The sequence below is a fragment of the Montipora capricornis genome, chromosome 6, assembly GCF_036669925.1.
Source record: "Montipora capricornis isolate CH-2021 chromosome 6, ASM3666992v2, whole genome shotgun sequence".
NCBI classification, from domain to species: Eukaryota; Metazoa; Cnidaria; class Anthozoa; order Scleractinia; family Acroporidae; genus Montipora; species Montipora capricornis.
Window position 1 is genome coordinate 2,441,772 of NC_090888.1, and position 17,959 is coordinate 2,459,730.

Sequence of the window (17,959 nt, forward strand, 5' to 3'; positions counted from 1 at the left end):
GTTTTGGCTTTTAAAAGAAATATGTTCATTTCCTATGATCCCTATGAAGCTTTCAGTGTCCAAAATGAACGATAATACTTCACTTGGAAAAAATTGACAATTAAGAATAATCAGACCATTTTCGACGGCTGGACGGTGAACAAATAACCTGTTTGAAATATTAGAGCGGGAGGTTTCGTGGGCTCGGGTATCGGAAGTTGTCCTGCGAAATGAGACAAGGCTCTTCTCCGGCCAAAAAGTAAGAAGATGACGGGAAATTCTATAGTTACCTTTAATGTGGTTACTTCGTAAACTAGAAAAAATACAAAATGCTCTTCTGATCTCTTCCTTCTGAAAACAAATATCGACAATGTCGGTCCATGTCGGTAGTCGGTTAATATTTTTTCTGTCGGTAGTCGGTAATTTTTTTCTCATTTTGTCGGTAGTCGGTAGTATTTGTCGCCCTTTGTCGCTAGTCGATTAACCCCATTCAGACCCTCTTAAGAAATTCGCTTATGACACTTCATTTTTGCTCTGATAGGCAAAAACACATTAAAAAAAAAAGACTACTGACACTTTCTGATATCTATTTTATATCACTCTACTTGTTTATTTATTTTAAAGTGTCACGCATCTCCTGCAAAAAGTTTTGGTTATTAAAAACACATCAGTGTCATCTGAAGTTCAAGTGAAGTGGTCCATCGAGTGGGCACCGTCACACTCTGTTTTAAAGGTTTTTGGCCATACGTCTCACAAGTCATTCGGTCGGCATAATAAAATCAGAAAAGGAATCGCTGGATACTATCCCCATGTAACTTGATGAGGGTGATTCCTTATTCCTTAACAATGTCAGTGAATCCCTCCCAGGGGGGTGGGGGGGTGGGGGGGGGGGGGAGTCCTTGTTCAATTGTTCCCTTTAAAAATTTGCTTGTGTTCCTTTGTTCTCGAAATCAGTCATCTGAGCGATTGAGTTGCTTCCTTCTTGCTTTTCCAGTACTCTCGCATTCAGACAAGCAATAAGGTAACTTCGTCAGGTTCGTATTCCGCTTTCTCATTGTTAGCTAATGATCCTTCTTTCTTTTAGAATCGCTGTTCCTCAGCTTCTTTGAAAACCACAAAGCAATTGCCGCGTTTATTATAATCACCACTATAGATGCACCCACTGTGTTAGCGAGCGACACCTCGGCGGTTGTTTCCTGCAGTATATTTTCGCGCTTTTCCCACTCTTTCTTCTCCCTGATGTCAAATTCAACGATTTTGAAAGCAAATTCTGTTCCCAGGGCAACAAAAATGTGTAAAAAGTGATGACTGTTTCCAATCAGATCAAATCTACCGGGAAGAAGACGTTCTGGAAGCCGAGTACTGTACATGAAACCCGCGAGCACGGTGCAACAAACATGACGGAAAAAGTTGTTGAGAGAAACATTGTGGCAGGCAGAAAAGGCAGTGCAATATGTGCTACTTGCGTGACAACTACACGACGTCACGCCAGCTATAAATGGCAATAAGCTGTTGATCCACGCGGCGAGCACTGGAAGAACACGGAGGAAGGCACTGAATTTGTTAACTGAAGCACCTGTCTGGCAACAACCGTATGTTGTGAAAAACGAAAACAATGCCGCTAGGCATAGATACAAACGCGGTGACTGAAAAATGACCCAGCTAGTGTTTACTGGTCGGAGATAGAAAAACATGGCCTGACTGGAAGTAAATGTGTACACGCTGATGGATGCGTAGTCAAAGAAGAAACAAGTTTTGTAACCATTTTCTGACATACAACATAAAAGATGCGCTATTGAACTAGTGGAATACAGAGTCAAAGTTCCAATAGCAGAAGAGAAGAGAGGCCAGTTAAAAGGGTGTAAGAAGGGGTTACCATGGGAATGAATGGCCATTGAATAGCGGATTACAAAAAAGCACGTGGTTAGGATGTGACTCCACACATTGAAGCTCTCATTGTTGATGTAAAACAAACTTTTGAAGCATTGCCAAGGTGAACTGTAGGCTCTTCTGTATCCCGACCTGATGAAAGGCTCTCGAAGACCCTTTGGAACTTCGCACTCTTTGAAGAGGAGCTTTTTCTCGTTACCAGAAACTGCCATTTTGTCATAATTTTACGTGTTCATTGTAATCACAACCTACAAAACAGATAGAGAAATTTCACTGAGAGAAACGGATACAGTTAGCTCTCCAAATATTAAGGCTGGTTTACACGGTACGATTTGTCGGCACGATTTATCGGCCCGACGGCGTCGGAGCGCAAATCTTGCCTGTATTTTGGCACATGATGAACGACCGATTCATGGAAATAAAAATCAGTCCGATTCAAAAAATCTGTTGCAGTTAAACAGATTTTTTTAAGTCGGGCCGACATTGCGAGAGAAACCGTCATGTCAATCCAAATACTAAAAGGAGAACGGGAAAGTCTTTTAAGGAAAAACTACATGTTTTTTACACGGTACGATTTATCGGCCCGACAGAACCAGCCGACAAATCGTACCGTGTACACCGGCGTTTACAAAGAACTTAAAAAAATACCTGAGTACTTAACATAAACATTTACAGGAACTGAGTGGATAGCGGATTACGCAATGCAAGAGGGGAAACAGAGAAAATAATCCAATCATTTTAATTCGTCGACTTTGTATTTACAACTAATGTTATTGACAAAATTAGGCGAAATAATGGAACTATCAAATCTGTTGGAGTATATGAAGAACAGCTTAAAGAGGAAAATTTAACTTTCTCACAGTCCCACCCAAATTAAAAAAATTCACGGCAAAAACTGCGAAATTTAAGTGATTAAATCATCATCGCAGATATAGAACATAGCATTCGTTAGGTCTGTGGATGCACTATGAAAGAAACACGTGGTTTGATTCGTTCGGTAAAGAAGTTACATAACACTTTTTCGGTTATAAGTTTGTCACCTGTGTTGTTTTCCACTAATGTCTTTAACACTTTATGGTGTAACCTTCGAGATGTTCTCTTCAGTTGATTTCCCCATTGCCACCGCATTTTTTAAAAAAATAAAATAATAACATGGGAGGAATCTTTTCACAACTTTCATTGCTGGAAAGCCGGTAGAATTCACAAGACTGCTCCAACGCTCAGGTGTTTATCGACAGCTGAATTTGACGGTGATTTTCAATGCACCGATTACATACCGGGAAGAAGATTCGATCCTCTTGGAAATATGAAGTGATTCAGCCGGTAGGGAAACAACCACTGCCCACTGTGGGTAAAATCTTACTGAATTTGTAATTTTGTGAGAGTGAGTTCGATGCTCCTCTTGAAAGATGAATCTCCACGGTAATAATTGATAACTTCAAAGCGAGTAGTTGTTTTCAAAATATGCAAAATAAGATCTTGAATGCCAAAAAGTGCTGGTTAATTAATGAAAACCCAGCTTTTTTTCAACGTTGAAACCCTGTTATCAGTATGATTGAAATCCACTGAGGATTTGTGGTTAATGAGGCTACAACCAGCAAAGAACAATATGATTTGACCAGAGTTCTTGACAACATAATATTCGGTCAAAACATACATCGACTTTATATTAAAGCAATCCGGTACCACGGTCAATAATAACCGAGATGTTGCTAGCATAACACGATGTGAGTTACCTGAAAAACAACTCAATTTTTGGCATGTTAAAAAGTTCGCTTTTTGTCAGCGCTTCGGTACGAAATCAACATTTACCTACCTAAAATAATTATTATTTCCATCTCTCCAAGTGTTTTTTTAGTAAACGTAGCATAAAATAGTTTTGAATTTTGTCGTAACGTTGCTTTGTTACCAAAAGATTTTTTACAAATTCAAGAACCCATGGACAAAAGGAAGAATGAGCTAAACATATCACCTTATTTTAAGATGTACTTTAAATTACAGGAAGTAACGTCTAGCTGTAGCCGCAACTTACCAGGGAAAACCCATCGCATCTTGTCGGCAACTGATCATGGTGTTCAACAAGATAATAGTGTATGCGTCTATGCCTTCATATCATCAATAACTTAATGAGAACAAATAACCAGTCAAGGCTTTCTTTGTGGTCAAAACATAATTGTTATGCAAAATGCTCGGGGCGAACTGGCAGTTTAATTTGCAATTGCAGGTAAGAGGTAGCTGGAGGGGTTCCAGTTTTGGTTATTCGAGTGACCTGTACTTGCAGATCCATTTGTTTTTAATACTCCGAAGAAGGCTGAATTCCCCTTCAATTTTTCACTCTAACTGGCCTCAACAAGAACCGAGTATCCAAACTAACTTGCACATGTGAGTTTTACTATTAAATTGTCCTTGTATCAAAAGAATGCAACCAACTTTTCGTAAACACTTAATTAGATTTTTCGAGCCGTAAAAGCCCTGGAAAAACTATCGAACAAAGTTGGATCCAACATCCAACATTGTTGGATGTGAATGTTGAGATAGAGGCAAAACAGTTTCCAACATTGCTAGACGAAACAAGGTACCGGTGCAAGTTGGCGCTATAACACGCAAACGAAAAGCGCTTGCAGCGTTTATGGTTCTCCAGCTGTTAGGGGACCCAAATGACCGTGTCAAGCGAGGGAAACAGTTACTAGGGAATGCTTAAACTTGAGAACTAGCCGAAAAAAGAATGTTCCAAACTGTAATACAATTATTGCTGCAGGATACCCCTGCATTTAAGGAGATGATGCGAATGAACCCGGATCAGTTCAAAGAAATTTTGAACGCAATTGAACTGGACTTATGCAAACAGAGCACCAAAATGGGCGGTGAACCGATTGTTCCCGCTGAAAGGCTAGTTTTGACGCTCAGATTTCTGACTACTGGTGAGAGTTTTCGATCCCTTCATTTTCAAATTAGGATCACCAGACCTGCAGTACCTTATATTGTGACGGAAGTGTGTGAAGCAATAACCAAAAGGATGGGACTTTCTTACTTAAAAGTGCCTTCGTCTGAGCAGGAATGGCTACAGATTGCAAAACAGTTTGAAGGGAAATGGAACTTTCCCAACTGCTTGGGACGGGAAACATATTACCCTCCAACCTCATCCAAACTCGGGGTCTCATTAATATAACTATAAACACACGCACTCCATTTTCCTATTGGCTATTGCTGGTTCTGATTTTGAAGCTCTCTGTGTAGATGTGGGAACTAATGGCTGCGTATCAGATGGTGGCATATGGAATAAGTGTTGAAGGAAACAAGTTGCGAATTCCACCAAGTACGCCACTACCACAAGGGATTCACTCTTTACCATATGTCATTGTGGGAGATGATGCATTTGCATTAAAGAAGTTCTTAATGAAGCCCTTTCCCAGAAAAACTTGAGTGTGGATAAGAGAATTTATGACTACAGGTAAGGCGTTCTCAACCTGCTTTATCATAACAGTGGGTGGGAAGAGAGGGGGCCAGAGATGCAGTTGGAAAGTGGTGGATCTAGCTGAAGGAAGGAAGCTTTCCAAGGCATGGCTTTTGCCAAGATTTAATGACTGCCTATGGCCCTCAAGGTGTGATCTTTCTCTAAAAATGCTTTATCAATTTTTAACATCCCATTGCATTTCCTGTAAGCAGACAACTATGAGCCCAGGCATAGGGGACAGCCAATAGGGTCTGCCTGTGGGATAAGTTAAGGGTTTTGTATACAAGTTGCCTGGATCACAAATTTCTGATGACTGTTGTTTAACGTTTTCAATGCTGCCATCACAGTAATAAGGTTTTAAATAAACTTCCCTTGTTCTTTATCTGCAAAGGCTGTTTTAATATCAACATTAAAAAGTGTGACCTTATATTGAGCTGTTAACAACATGTGTCTAAAAGGAGATGTGCACATAGATGTTTAAGGTGAAAAAGTGTATTAATTTATTTTTTGCCTCACCAGCAAGGTTGTCTCAGAAACATTTCAGGCATTGTAGAACATTTATAGCTGTGTGAACTCTGACAGGCACTGAACTGACTAGCAGCCCATCAGATTCCTTTAACTTTTGGGTACCCCTCACTTTGTAAGCTAATATTGCTCAAGTTGGCCTCCCCTCCCCCCCCCCCCCCCCATCAAATTCGACCCGCCCTCTTCAATGAAAACAAGTAATCCCAGAATATCGGCTTTCCATGTAAACAATACTTTCTCACTATCAGTTCAACAAACTTAGTTCCATATTTTCACACAACTGTTTTCTTATTCCCGCCACTAAACTTGCAGGCTCTCCAGAACAAGGAGATTACCTGAAAATCTGTTTGGAATCCTGATCAACAGATGGCATGCACTAAAGAATGTTTTGCTTCTAACTCCTGCCTCAGTTGAGTTCCTGGTAATGGCAGCCCTTAGACTACACAATTTCCTGAAGAAGGGGCCATCAAGAAACATATACTGCCCTCCAGATCTTGTTGATTATGAGGATTCCAGAACTGGTACGGTGTACCCTAGACAATGGCGTCATGATGGGGTACTGCAAACGATGCTTCTGCTTCCAACTCCCTCAACAAGACATAATGCTAGTACTGAAGCAAAAGAGATCAGGAATACTTTCAAAGAATACTTTTTCAACGAAGGAGCTGTCAGCTGGCAATGGGACATTTGTATGTGAATAAGTCTAGACATATTCCAGAGAAACCTGTAGCTTCATGTTAATATTATTTTGTACCCAATAATTGAACTAATCATTCCTGTAAATATAAAAATGCATTCAAAGGCCATGGACTGCCTTAAAAACACCTTTACAAAAGCATAATGGCTGCTTCAAATGCATTACTTTTAAATATAATGTTCAAAATTATTTAGCAGTTGGGTTGAAAATTACTGTAAATTACAATTGACTTGACGAGTTACTATTAACCGCCAGATGGTTTCTCTATGAGTTTCCACATCACAAACATGGACAAACGAATGGCAACAAATTTTGAAACCAATAACACAACGGAGATCTAAAGAAAGTAGCTTGAAATGTTCTTTCGGGTCAACAAAATCTGCATGGCCTACCTAGCCGGGGGGTAGGCCATGCAGATACATTTCTTCACTGGTTGCTTGGGTGAGAAATTCCGTCTTCAAAGCTTTTATGTCCTTTTTTTGACCCTTTTCCTTTTAGGTTCTTCTTCGGTATCGTCTCCACCTTCAGCCGCCCCACTGTTTGTTTCTTCTTTAACAAGGTTACCAGCGCTTTTCCTTTCTTGAACCACCTCCGTTAGGAATTTCGTCATATCCAAAAACTTCCTTTTGCTTTTATACCGCTCGCTAGTCGCTGCCCCGGACTTTAATTTCAACTCGGAATGCACTTCCCAGCTAAACTGAGAGGGTCCAAAATAGGCTTTTTTATCCCGCATCCCGCAGCAATTTTTTATTCCATCCCGCCATCCCGTTACAATGAGCATTTTCATCCCGATCCCGCCTGGCTGAAACCACTTTGTTCCAGCTCAACGCCATATTTCAACTGATCGACAGTTTATATAGCTTTCAATAACGTACTCACATTAGGAGTAATGTCATGACTTAACTCACGCAAAAGTTCAGTTAGACTGAAAAACGCCACTCGCAAGGGATTGAAATAATTGAGTGATTAAGTCCGCTCAGGTGAGGGGCCGTAATGAAGCTGTGTCTTTGCTGTGCCTTACCCAGCGCAAATGAACGTTAGCAACGTTAGAATCTATATCTCGAGTAATTTGTAGATTCCCTAAATTGCTTTCTTCTTCTATAAGATCTTAACCCTCACAACTATCTTAATCACTACGTACTGGAGTCGAATTCGGACACTTCGTGTTCAGCAGTATTCTTCTCAGGTTCTTCCTGGTGTGGCATGTCTCAGTTTGTGGCATTTGAAGTCGACTTAAAGCTGACTTTTTCTCCAACCTGAACTTCCTTTTGATACAAGTAATCTGGAAGTGTCCTAGCCCTTGCCATGGTAATTTCCTGGCGCGCACCTCTCTGTCGCATAGACTCATGTGCACTTGTCCCGAGTCCTGCACCCTTGAATTTTCGTCTGTCGTGGCCTTGATCGCTGGAGGTAGTGGTATTGACAGATTCGGGGAGTCAGCACCATGACCCACAGCTTTTGTGATAATAAGCAGACCATGAAGTCGCAGCTGTGCATTTTAAGGCTTCTTTTGCTGTGCTTCCAAAGTCGCGCGCATATCGGAAAGCTCTGGAGACTTGATTTTTGTGATGAGCGACTGAAGGCAGATTTTCTACATCAAGGGTCATGCAACTCAGTAGATCGATGTTGTCATATTTCAGCGGATCTAGATTTTGCCTCATATGTCAGTCCAATTACCATTTGAGTAGCTTCCTGCCTGACTCTACCGTCTTCGCTGCCTAGCTTCCTTCGAGGCCATTTAAAGAAAGTGGCACGGGGCAGTTCAGTTCCCTGGTAGATGTTACATTCTTCTCTAGAACCTGTAAGTACCTGCTCCACTCTAAAGATCGCACCTAAAGGGTCGCAAGAGTCGTACGCCTGGTGCTTTTCATGAAAGGAAAATGCAGAAAAAGAACCTCGCATACTCTTATTTAAAGGCCGAATTCTGTAGTTTTCTTAAGGGTTGTGAACATCTTGATACAGCTCGTTTGGGTGCCGTCACAAACATATAATACCCTGTTGAATTCTGAGTAGATACCAGAGAGCTGAAAAAGCTGCTGCAAGTCCATCATTATTCCTTGGAGTACCATCCCTAGCAAAATTTTTCCTTACGGAGAAAACTGCTTCTAACGCTTTCATTTTGATAATAAATTGCAACGCAATTTATTATGTCAGAGGTTTCAGACGAGGTTGGCGAAGTTGACGGTGTAGTCAACGAACGCAACGTGGTTGAAAGAGATCGGCCCTTTGATCTCAAGGTTACTTCTTACCCGCGCCACTTGTTACTCTGAGAGGAAAAACAACAGAAAATTGTGTGCGTGGTTTCTGGGGATCGTTTTAGGGTCTTCCAGCCGAAATTTTCACTCTCCAAGCAAATTAAAGCTCTTCAACTCACTTGAGGTTACTTACTATCCCGCATATAACTATCCTATCCCGTATCCCGCCTACGAAAACGGGGCATATCCCGGTCTCGCCGTCGTATCTTCGGCCCACATCCCGCCTGCCATTTTTTTCATATCCCACATCCCGCCTCGATTTTAAGCCCCGTCCCGCATCCCGCCAAACCTATGTTGGACCCAACCTCGTCCCCAGGGCGCTTTTTCCTGGCCTTGGGTGGGACGGCATTCCCGTGCCACCTAAAGTCAGGGAAAAGCGCCCTGGGGACGAGGTTGTGTTGGACCCTCAACTGAGCTCTTTTAAAAAACGTTCCACTTTGTGGTAACTTCTTCTTTCGGAATCTCCATCGCGTCTGCTATTTCCTGGAGGGGTTTCCTTCGCTTATCGCGATCAAGATAAAGGGGGCTAAATGTGTCACAGAGACATGGGCGCTTCTTTTCGTTTCTGTTTTTTTTTCCTTTTTGTCTGCAGCTGGCTCTTCATCAATTGCAACAACTTTGTTTTGCAAATGACGCGAGAAGCCTAGTTTTGAAAATAAAATAGCAATTCATGATTGGCTAGCAGGGCGAACGTGACCTGCTTCAGGATTCTTCAGGATACCACTTTGTTGGAAGAGTGGCAAAACACTCTAACGTTAATTTTTTCGTCGACCAGAATTGTTGGGCGAAATGTTTGATCAAAAGCAAACTCTATCCAGCATTTGATCGAGCAAAAATTGTTGGACAAACATCATCCAACATAGGCGGCCAAACGGTCGAACAATGTTGGATCGAGCAAAGTATGGAACGTTGAATCCAACTTTATTCGATAGTTTGGCCAGGGCTTACCTATTAAGGACGGTGCCTACTATTGTTATTGCGCATACGTTCTGCGCAGTTCCACATACTCGGATTTCCTATCGCCGATGCTTACTAATACAGGGATATTTTTGCGCGGTTTAAAACTATCCGGAGAAAGTAGATCTTAGTAAGTACTCTTGGTATCCAAAAAGAAAATTAGGGGTAACCATGCATTTTTGAGACATAATTAAGCTTCAATTTGAGAAAGAACGCCATACATTGCTTTGTATTTTAAAGCTTTTTGCAAATATTATTCATGAATTATCTTTGAAAAATGCATGGTTACCCCCATTTTTTTTGAGATTTCAATAACACTTGTTAAGAGCTACATTTCCTACATTATCACACACCGGGGCAAAAATATAATTAGTAGGCACCGTCCTTAAACGTGACAACTACAGTTTTCGAAAATCGGTTAGCCGTTTTTCCGTTAATGTGTTGCGTCAATTGATATTGTTTGACCAAAAACATCACGATTTTAAAAACCAGAAAAATGTATAAGAATCTTCGGACCAGCCCATAACCGGAAAAACATCGCGGACAGAAGACATTATTTATATTGAAATGATTTAGCACAAAAAAAGGTTCATTTATATTCGCCCATTAATTTTATTGCTTTCTTCCATGGAGTATCGCTTAACTTTCTCCCTCGTCGAACAAAGAGATTTTACTTTTATGTCTTATGTCTTCTGTTTTATGTCGTATGTTGCCGTTTAATTTTCTGTCCTATCAAATTGAGGTTCCAAAGGTCCACTCATCTCCGGTCATGCTTGATAAAGTTAATATTGGCATTCCAACAATACGCTTGCAATATTGTTTTGAAGTTTGAGCGCAAAGCAGGCAAAAAACATTGATCTACTTCACAATGCCATCGCGGTCAAAGTTCTCGACTACTGCTCAAGGAAAATCGAATAAGATTGGAAATAACAATTTCCAAATCTCAAAGTCAAATGATCAAGGCAGTGGCATGAACAACAACAATGGCAAACTGGATCAGCTTTTCAACCGGGATGAAGTTCCACCGGGTCTGCAAGAGCCGTACATCTTCACTGGTTACAGGAAACCTAACATTACCTTTAAAGAAAGCTTCCAGTTAATTTTTCACATCAACAACGAGACCTTCAATATTTGGAGCCACGTTTTGGCAACGCTGTATTTTATTGTGCGATATACGCTTGTTCTGCTTGAATTGGGTAAACCTGATTCCCCACAGCGAGATTTCTACTATCCAATGTTGTCTTCTGCTATCGGAACTTGCACTGTTTTTGGGATGAGTTCCATTGCTCATATTTTTAACTCCAAATCGGAACACATGCACAGTGTTTTCTACTTTTTCGATTACGCTGGAATTAGCATATATACGTACACTTCTGGTCAAGTGATGTTTTTCTATAACCGACCAATTAACACTGGATGGAGAATCTTCGAATCCCCGCTGCTTTACACAGCAATCGGTGCTTTTCTATCGTTCCTTTCAACTTTTTTAAGCTGCTTGGTCAAATTCGCTTTTAAAAGTCACAAAACATACGGGGCAATAGCACGAGTTGTGGCAGTTTTCGCAGGCTGGATCAACACAATTCTGTCTCTCGTAGTTGGCATTACAATTTGCAGTTGTCACGCTGTCACGACATGCCAGTCCTTCCTCTCGTGCAACGAAATAATGATTTCCCACTTTGTGCGCCATTGTTTCTACGCCATCGCAGGTGGGATTATCTATGCGAGTCGGCTGCCCGAGCGCTTGCTTCCTGGGAAATTCGACATGATAGGAAACAGCCATCATTTTCTGCATATTTTCGCTGCTTTGTCAACCGAATACGCGTTTAAAATACTTGGAGATGCCTTGCAAAGTCGTCGATGTCTCGAAAACGAACGCTTGACGCACTCCTTGGTTGGAATAACAGTTTTGCACACGATCCTTCCAACTTTGATAGTTTTTGTTGGAAATTTTGCAATCTCTTTCTGGTTTGCAAGACTCCTTTACAAAAAAATTAAATAGTGTGGTAGTTATAACAACAGCAACTTTGGTCATCATCTAAAAAATAGGTACCCAATGGGTACATGTGGCTGCTGAATGATGAATATTGGAATATATAGTTGTACAGAGGTCCCATCATGCATGATTTATGAGTCAAATGGTCAATGAGTCATTGAGTCATGAGTCATGGGTCATTAGTCAATGAGACTCACAGTCAATATAGCAGTAATTTATTGATTAAGCCTTTAAAGCCCTCTTTTCAGTGATTAGGCCTAAGCACTCTCTGAAATTTTAGCTTTCATTTTATGGGTTAGGGTAACTGAACTAACTCATTAACTCATTGACGCATTGATCCATTGACTCATAAATACTTGATACTCATTTGCACAAAGCAAACACCATAATTTAAATTGCGTTTCGTAAAAACTGTAAATTTACTAATAATTTCTCTTTGAAATCAACAATGGAAAGACCTCATTTGTAGGTACTTCCGAACTTATATTAAACATTTTTTGTTCGTATATTTCAACATGTCTTTGTAACTCTTTTCATGATATTAATAAATGTCACACAAACGTCTAACACCAAGGAAGTACCGGAATTCTTGAATGTAGTTTAATACATTTATCTTGCAAGTGTTCTGAAAAATGATCTTCAGGTCAACAATCAAGTAGAAAATACTGTATATAAACACATGATCTAGGACGTTTTGTGAAATAGTTGGACTGTGAACCAGGCAATAAAACTTCGGAACTGTAGAGACAAAGATTGTTTGTTCTTAAACCTGTTCAAGAAGTCGTTGATGTTAAAGTTTATTGTTCCTTTTGCTTATGTCCAGGTTTGACCCTAATTAGATGCACGCCCAATTTTGACATCCGACACAAAGTGTCCCTTTAAGTCTAAGCATTTGCTACCTATTTTCAACAATAAAATAAGGGTAAAGGTTAGCGTTATTTTTAGCTTTGGGTAAATGCAGCAGTTAATCTTGACTTAAAGAGAAGCATTTGGGGGACACTTTGTGACATAAATTGTCTGTATTCTGAGACACAAGTGATGTTGAAGTTGGCTAGAAGAGCAAGGGGACACTTCGTGACGCTTATTGAAATCCGCGTGCATCTAATTAGGGTCAAACGGTAAAAACAGAGCAGCTGTCCTGACAATGTTAAGTTCACCTTAGCGTTTGAAGAAAAGGAAGAAATTCCATTGTTAGATGGCAGAAAAAAGGAATCTAAAGATATAATCTCAATAGAGATGTAGATTTGGCTGTGAAAAAAAATAAAATTCCAAGACTTGTATGTAGTAGCATAAGAAGATGAGGTTGTGATAGATTTGGGCTCGCGTCAGAATGTGACCGTTTTGGACGAAATGATGGAACTAGATCGGATCCTCGTCTAACAGATACGGTAATGCCGCTCCTTGTTATTTTTCTTTCATTACAAAAACTCAGCAGCTCATCAAGGGGGCATGTACTAAAACCCGAAACACCGAAACGAAACCATCGGAACGAAACCACCGAAACTACCGGAACCGCCGAAACCATCGAAACACCGGAATGAAACCAGCGGAACCATCGAAACACCCGAACGAAACCACCGGAACCATCGAAACACCGAAACAGGTATCGAAACAGCCAAAATGACCATGCAGATCGCGAGATTTTCTGAAATTCTTTCACTCGTGATGTAGTTTCACTGTAAGGAAAATTAGTCGTTTTGTTGAAAGTTGTTCCCTTCTGCACAAGCACACAACAGACTTGGTAAATTCAGTCTCCACCATTAACTATCTCTTCGAAATGCAAGTACATTTCAATAATACAATAATTTACAAATGCGTTAACATTCTTTTATCATAACTTTGTCGACACCTCGTATTTTTGTTTGTTGCCTTGGTCTTTGCACTGTTCCAACCTCGTTTTCACTTGTACGCCGTGTGCGCATCATTGCTTGACATAGTTAATAAAGGAAAAATAATGAAATTAAAGAATCTTCTGGTGTGCTTCGGGAATCTGCAAAGATTGTGAATAAAGAGCAACTGAATCAGGAAACTTGAAGGAAACCATTCGAGAAATTATTATAACCGACAATCAGCCCGGAGGTCAAATTTTATACTGCAATCGAGTCAGTTTCGATTGTTTTGTTCAAGTTCTTTATAGCTGTTTCGTGTGTTCCGGTGGTTTCGTTTCGATGGTTTCGTTCCGTTGTTTCGGTGGTTTCGGTGGTTTCGTTCCGGTGTTTCGATGGTTTTGGCGGTTTCGGTGGTTTCGGTGGTTTCGTTCCGATGGTTTCGTTTCGGTGTTTCGGGTTTTAGTACATGCCCATCAAGGGGAACATCTGTCTGTCTCCCATGCTTGGCCTTGGTCAGTCAACCCTTTCCCGAGTAGACTTAGTTCACTTGATTTGAACAAATTACCAAATGCCTCGATAGTGGTGAATATTTTGCAGTAACACTCTTCTTAGACCTTAGTAAAGCTTTTGATACTGTGAATCATTCCATTCTTTTATCTAAATTGTCCCACTACAGAATTGTGGGCCCTGAAAATTTGTGGCTTATGTCTTATCTTCAGAAAAAGAATACAAAAACCTTTTGTGAATAATTTGTGTCTTTTCAGATATCCAAGCAATTAAGTTGGGGGGTACTGAAAGGACCTTTTCTTGGCCCAATTCTTTTTTTTGATCTGTATTAGTGATTTTACCAGAGCTACCTCCTACTTTTCCACATGCCTTCTTGCTGATGGCACTTCACTCACTGCATGTGGTAAAGATCTTGATAGTCTGATACTTGATATTAATACTGAACTTCCCAAGATATATGACTGACTTTGTGCAAATAGATCAACATTACATGTAAATCTGAGTTAAAACGATTATATTCCAGCCTTTAAGGCAGAAATTAACTCTTAAACCTTCATCTTCCTTTAATCTTGGCCAGTCAACCTCTTAACTACTTCTTTCACGTCAAATACCTTGGACTAATTATTGATTATCATCTTTCTTAGCATGATCACATAGAGTATACTTGGTCCAATATAAGTAAAAACATAAACATTATGATAATAGTAAAGAAATTCCTATCTAAAGAAACTCTAATTAATATCTATCGATCACTCTTTCATATATCCTTATCTGACGTATGGTTCCATACTGTGTGGTAACAATTATTATAGTCCCATTTATGATGTAGTTAAACTCCAGAATAGGGTAATATTAATTAGGATAATTCCTGATGTACCTATTATGGATATCACCCCACACTATATCAATTTAGGCATTTTGAAATTTTCAGACATTGTAAAAATTCATACATGTCTCCATGTGTTTCCAAACCCTCTAATTTTACAATACCTCTTCTCTATCTGAACAACATACCGGTAGTTATACTACTCATAATGTCTCTTCAGAACAACTGTATCTTCCCTCTTATAGAACAAACATTAGAAAATTTTCTCCCACTATGATTGGAGGATACTTTTGGAACGTTCTTCCCCTTTTTATTCGCTCTGGGCCTACAAAAAAACTATTCAAGAATACTTTTTTCAAAAATTACTTATCTCAATACTAAATGCTAGATTGATTTAGTCGCTTTATCTACTTATACTTAAATATATTGCTTTTGTATATATTATGTACAGTATAGGTGTTTTGACTAGTTGTGTTTATTTGCTTATTGTATGTCTTCTTGTGTTAGCATTTCTTCTCTTTAACCACTTAATTAAGAATTCCATACATTTTTCCAATTACCTGGGCAAAGTATTAGTTCACTATTTTTGCCCTTTTCTATTACTCACATCTTATTTGTAAATTTGTTTAGTTTGTGGAGAATAAATTACATTTACAATTACTGAGTAGATTTATTTATAGAACCAAGGCCGTAGAAGACTAGCTAGCGGAGGGGCAAGGGGGGCAGTTCCCCCCCCCCACCCCCCCCCCAAAATATATATTTTGGAAAAAAAATTCTTTTTGTGAAGTATTGAGCAGAAAACCTTAAATTTGCTGAAATTAACTTGTTAGTTTGAAATTTTTCACAACCGATCGCTTGTCGTTATGAGACAGGGGAGAAGGGGGCAGCAATATTCGAATACAATACGTCATTTTCACTTTTTGGTATAAATACCCTGGAATAAGTAGGAATTGGTATACAAGGTAGTCTCCCCAGACCTATAGCGGGTATAATGATAAAGTGTTGTGGTCGCCATTTAAGCATCTGAAGAGATGTTCCTTATTCATCGTGGGACGGATTACATACCGGAACCTGAGGTGATTTAGCAAATGAAACAAAACTAGCGGAAGTGAACGAACCTGGCTTAGTTTTAACTGAGTTCCCTGAGTAAGTATTTATATCGTCGATTCTAAGCCATAATTAACTTTGAAGTACGAAAACTTTTAGTAGAAAATCGAATTGGAGAAATCCTAGACTTACCCTGGTAGGATTAACGCTTACTTTTGATTAGCATTTAATACCTCTGCATTCATTTCAAAATGTTCTGAAAAAGCATTTTTTCAGACCTCGCTTTATTGCCCACCAGTCAAAAATTTCTAGCTACGGCCTTGAGAACGTCTCCCTTGGGAGATTCGGCACGCCCACATACTTTGTAAAGGCCAATCAAAACAGGGGTGTCTTGAAAACGAAGACAACTAAGACCCTAAGACCCAAGACTTGGAAATAAAGAAAAGTAACCCAAAACCCTCAATTTGGCTACCCCTAGGCCTAAAAACCAACTTTAGGCATAGTTAGGCCTAGGGTTAGCCAAATTGAGGGTTTTTTGGGTTACTTTCTTCGTAGCACAGATCTACCTTAGGCGGGAAATGACGTCATTAATATCCTCACTAGTGATCCTCACTAGTTAGGATATGGAAAATACGCCATTCGGATCCCGGATGCAGTTTCGTATGAATTTTATAAGTGTTGTATTTTCCAGTAAAACACTCCTGTCTATAAAGTAGATAAGGTAAGACCTTCCGAGTAAGAGGCCCAACACGCCGGAGCTTATCCCTGGTTTCCATAGCATGACTAGGTGTATTTCTACTCCCCCCTGGATGGCATGCTAGTCCATCGCAGGGTTACCCCCAGCATTTCGCCGGTACCCATTTATACACCTGGGTGTAGAGATGCACACTGGGAGTAAAGTGTCTTGCCCAAGAACACAACACAATGTCTGCAGCCAGGACCCCAACCCGGACCACTCGATCCGGAGTCGAGCACACCAACCACGAGGCCACAGCGTCTCCCACTGTCTATATAATAAGAAAGACTATTTTGGGGGCTGAGACTGAACGTTAAGGTATTATTATTATTATTATTATTATTATTATTATTATTATTATTATTATTATAAAGTGTTTTACTGGAAAATACACCACTCATAAAATTCACACGAAACTGCATGCGGGAACCGAATGGCGTCAGAGTGGTGTCTAAAGTAGCCTTCCACGCACACACTCTTAGGCGGCCTTCGTCACGCGTTCCTTCCCCACGAGCGTCTGCTGAAACGAGCCACACATTCCTTTCCCTTTGTTAAGAAACTGTCATCTGCAAATCATGTGCGGGCTACTGAGGAACGAATCAGCGCTGTATAGATCTTCCCTGGGAGAGTCAATGCGTCAACTTCTTCTTTGGATGAATCATGAAAGGGACGAAACCTTTTCAAAATATTTCTCAGCTCAGAAACATTAAATTTTGTGTCCACTACCAATGAGATACCTACAACAGTGTAGATACAGGGGCCTATAGGTCAGGAAAGACCTCATACGCCGATTTATTGAAGGAACACTGATAAGTACTGCTCATAATTCCTCGTCATACACACAGACATGTGTCTCCAGAGACAAACCAATTATGAGTAAATTAGTACGACACTGCCGGAAAACCCAAAAACACTTTGTGGAAAAAAAAAAACGGAATGTATACCCTCACCAACTGCGGTGCCACTAACTCCGGGGGCTAAGTTACGATATTATGGAAACCAACGATACACACGTAAGTCAAACGTAATTAAACTTAGGAGCTGAATCGTTGCTGAACTAGAGTAGTTTTCAAATCGTAACGGCCTACTTTATATATCTGTCAGTCACACCCATAATACCTCTCACACGTCACCAATACTATTTTTGTTTCCCCGGTGGGTTATGCATTTGAACAATCGCAAGTCAAAATGTAAGTGCTTAGCAAGAGTATGGTGTCGTTTCATCTACTAGTAAAATTGTGAGCCGTGGAAATATATAAATACT

At 40.1% G+C, this 17,959-nt stretch overlaps 2 protein-coding genes across 4 annotated transcripts in view; one reads left to right on the plus strand and one right to left on the minus strand.

Moving 5' to 3' along the window:
* LOC138054589 (membrane progestin receptor gamma-A-like) overlaps positions 1 to 4,034 on the minus strand; it is a 4,249-nt gene extending 215 nt beyond the window's left edge. Inside the window, exons 1-2 of one of the 3 annotated variants that reach the window (XM_068901092.1) lie at positions 3,902 to 4,034; positions 1 to 2,117 (exon numbers count right to left, since the gene is read on the minus strand). The exon at positions 1 to 2,117 is cut by the window's left edge and continues 215 nt beyond it. In XM_068901092.1, coding sequence (XP_068757193.1) covers positions 1,041 to 2,081 — 1,041 coding nt within the window. In that variant the 5' untranslated portion in view covers positions 2,082 to 2,117; positions 3,902 to 4,034 and the 3' untranslated portion in view covers positions 1 to 1,040. The other 2 variants (XM_068901094.1, XM_068901093.1) reach the window with 2 other exon arrangements.
* A 6,272-nt stretch (positions 4,035 to 10,306) lies between these two features.
* On the plus strand, positions 10,307 to 12,320 carry LOC138054590 (membrane progestin receptor delta-like). The gene has a single exon (XM_068901095.1). It carries the CDS (start codon positions 10,626 to 10,628, stop codon positions 11,754 to 11,756), a length of 1,131 nt encoding a protein of 376 aa, XP_068757196.1. The 5' UTR covers positions 10,307 to 10,625; the 3' UTR covers positions 11,757 to 12,320.
* The last annotated feature ends 5,639 nt before the right edge of the window (positions 12,321 to 17,959 follow it).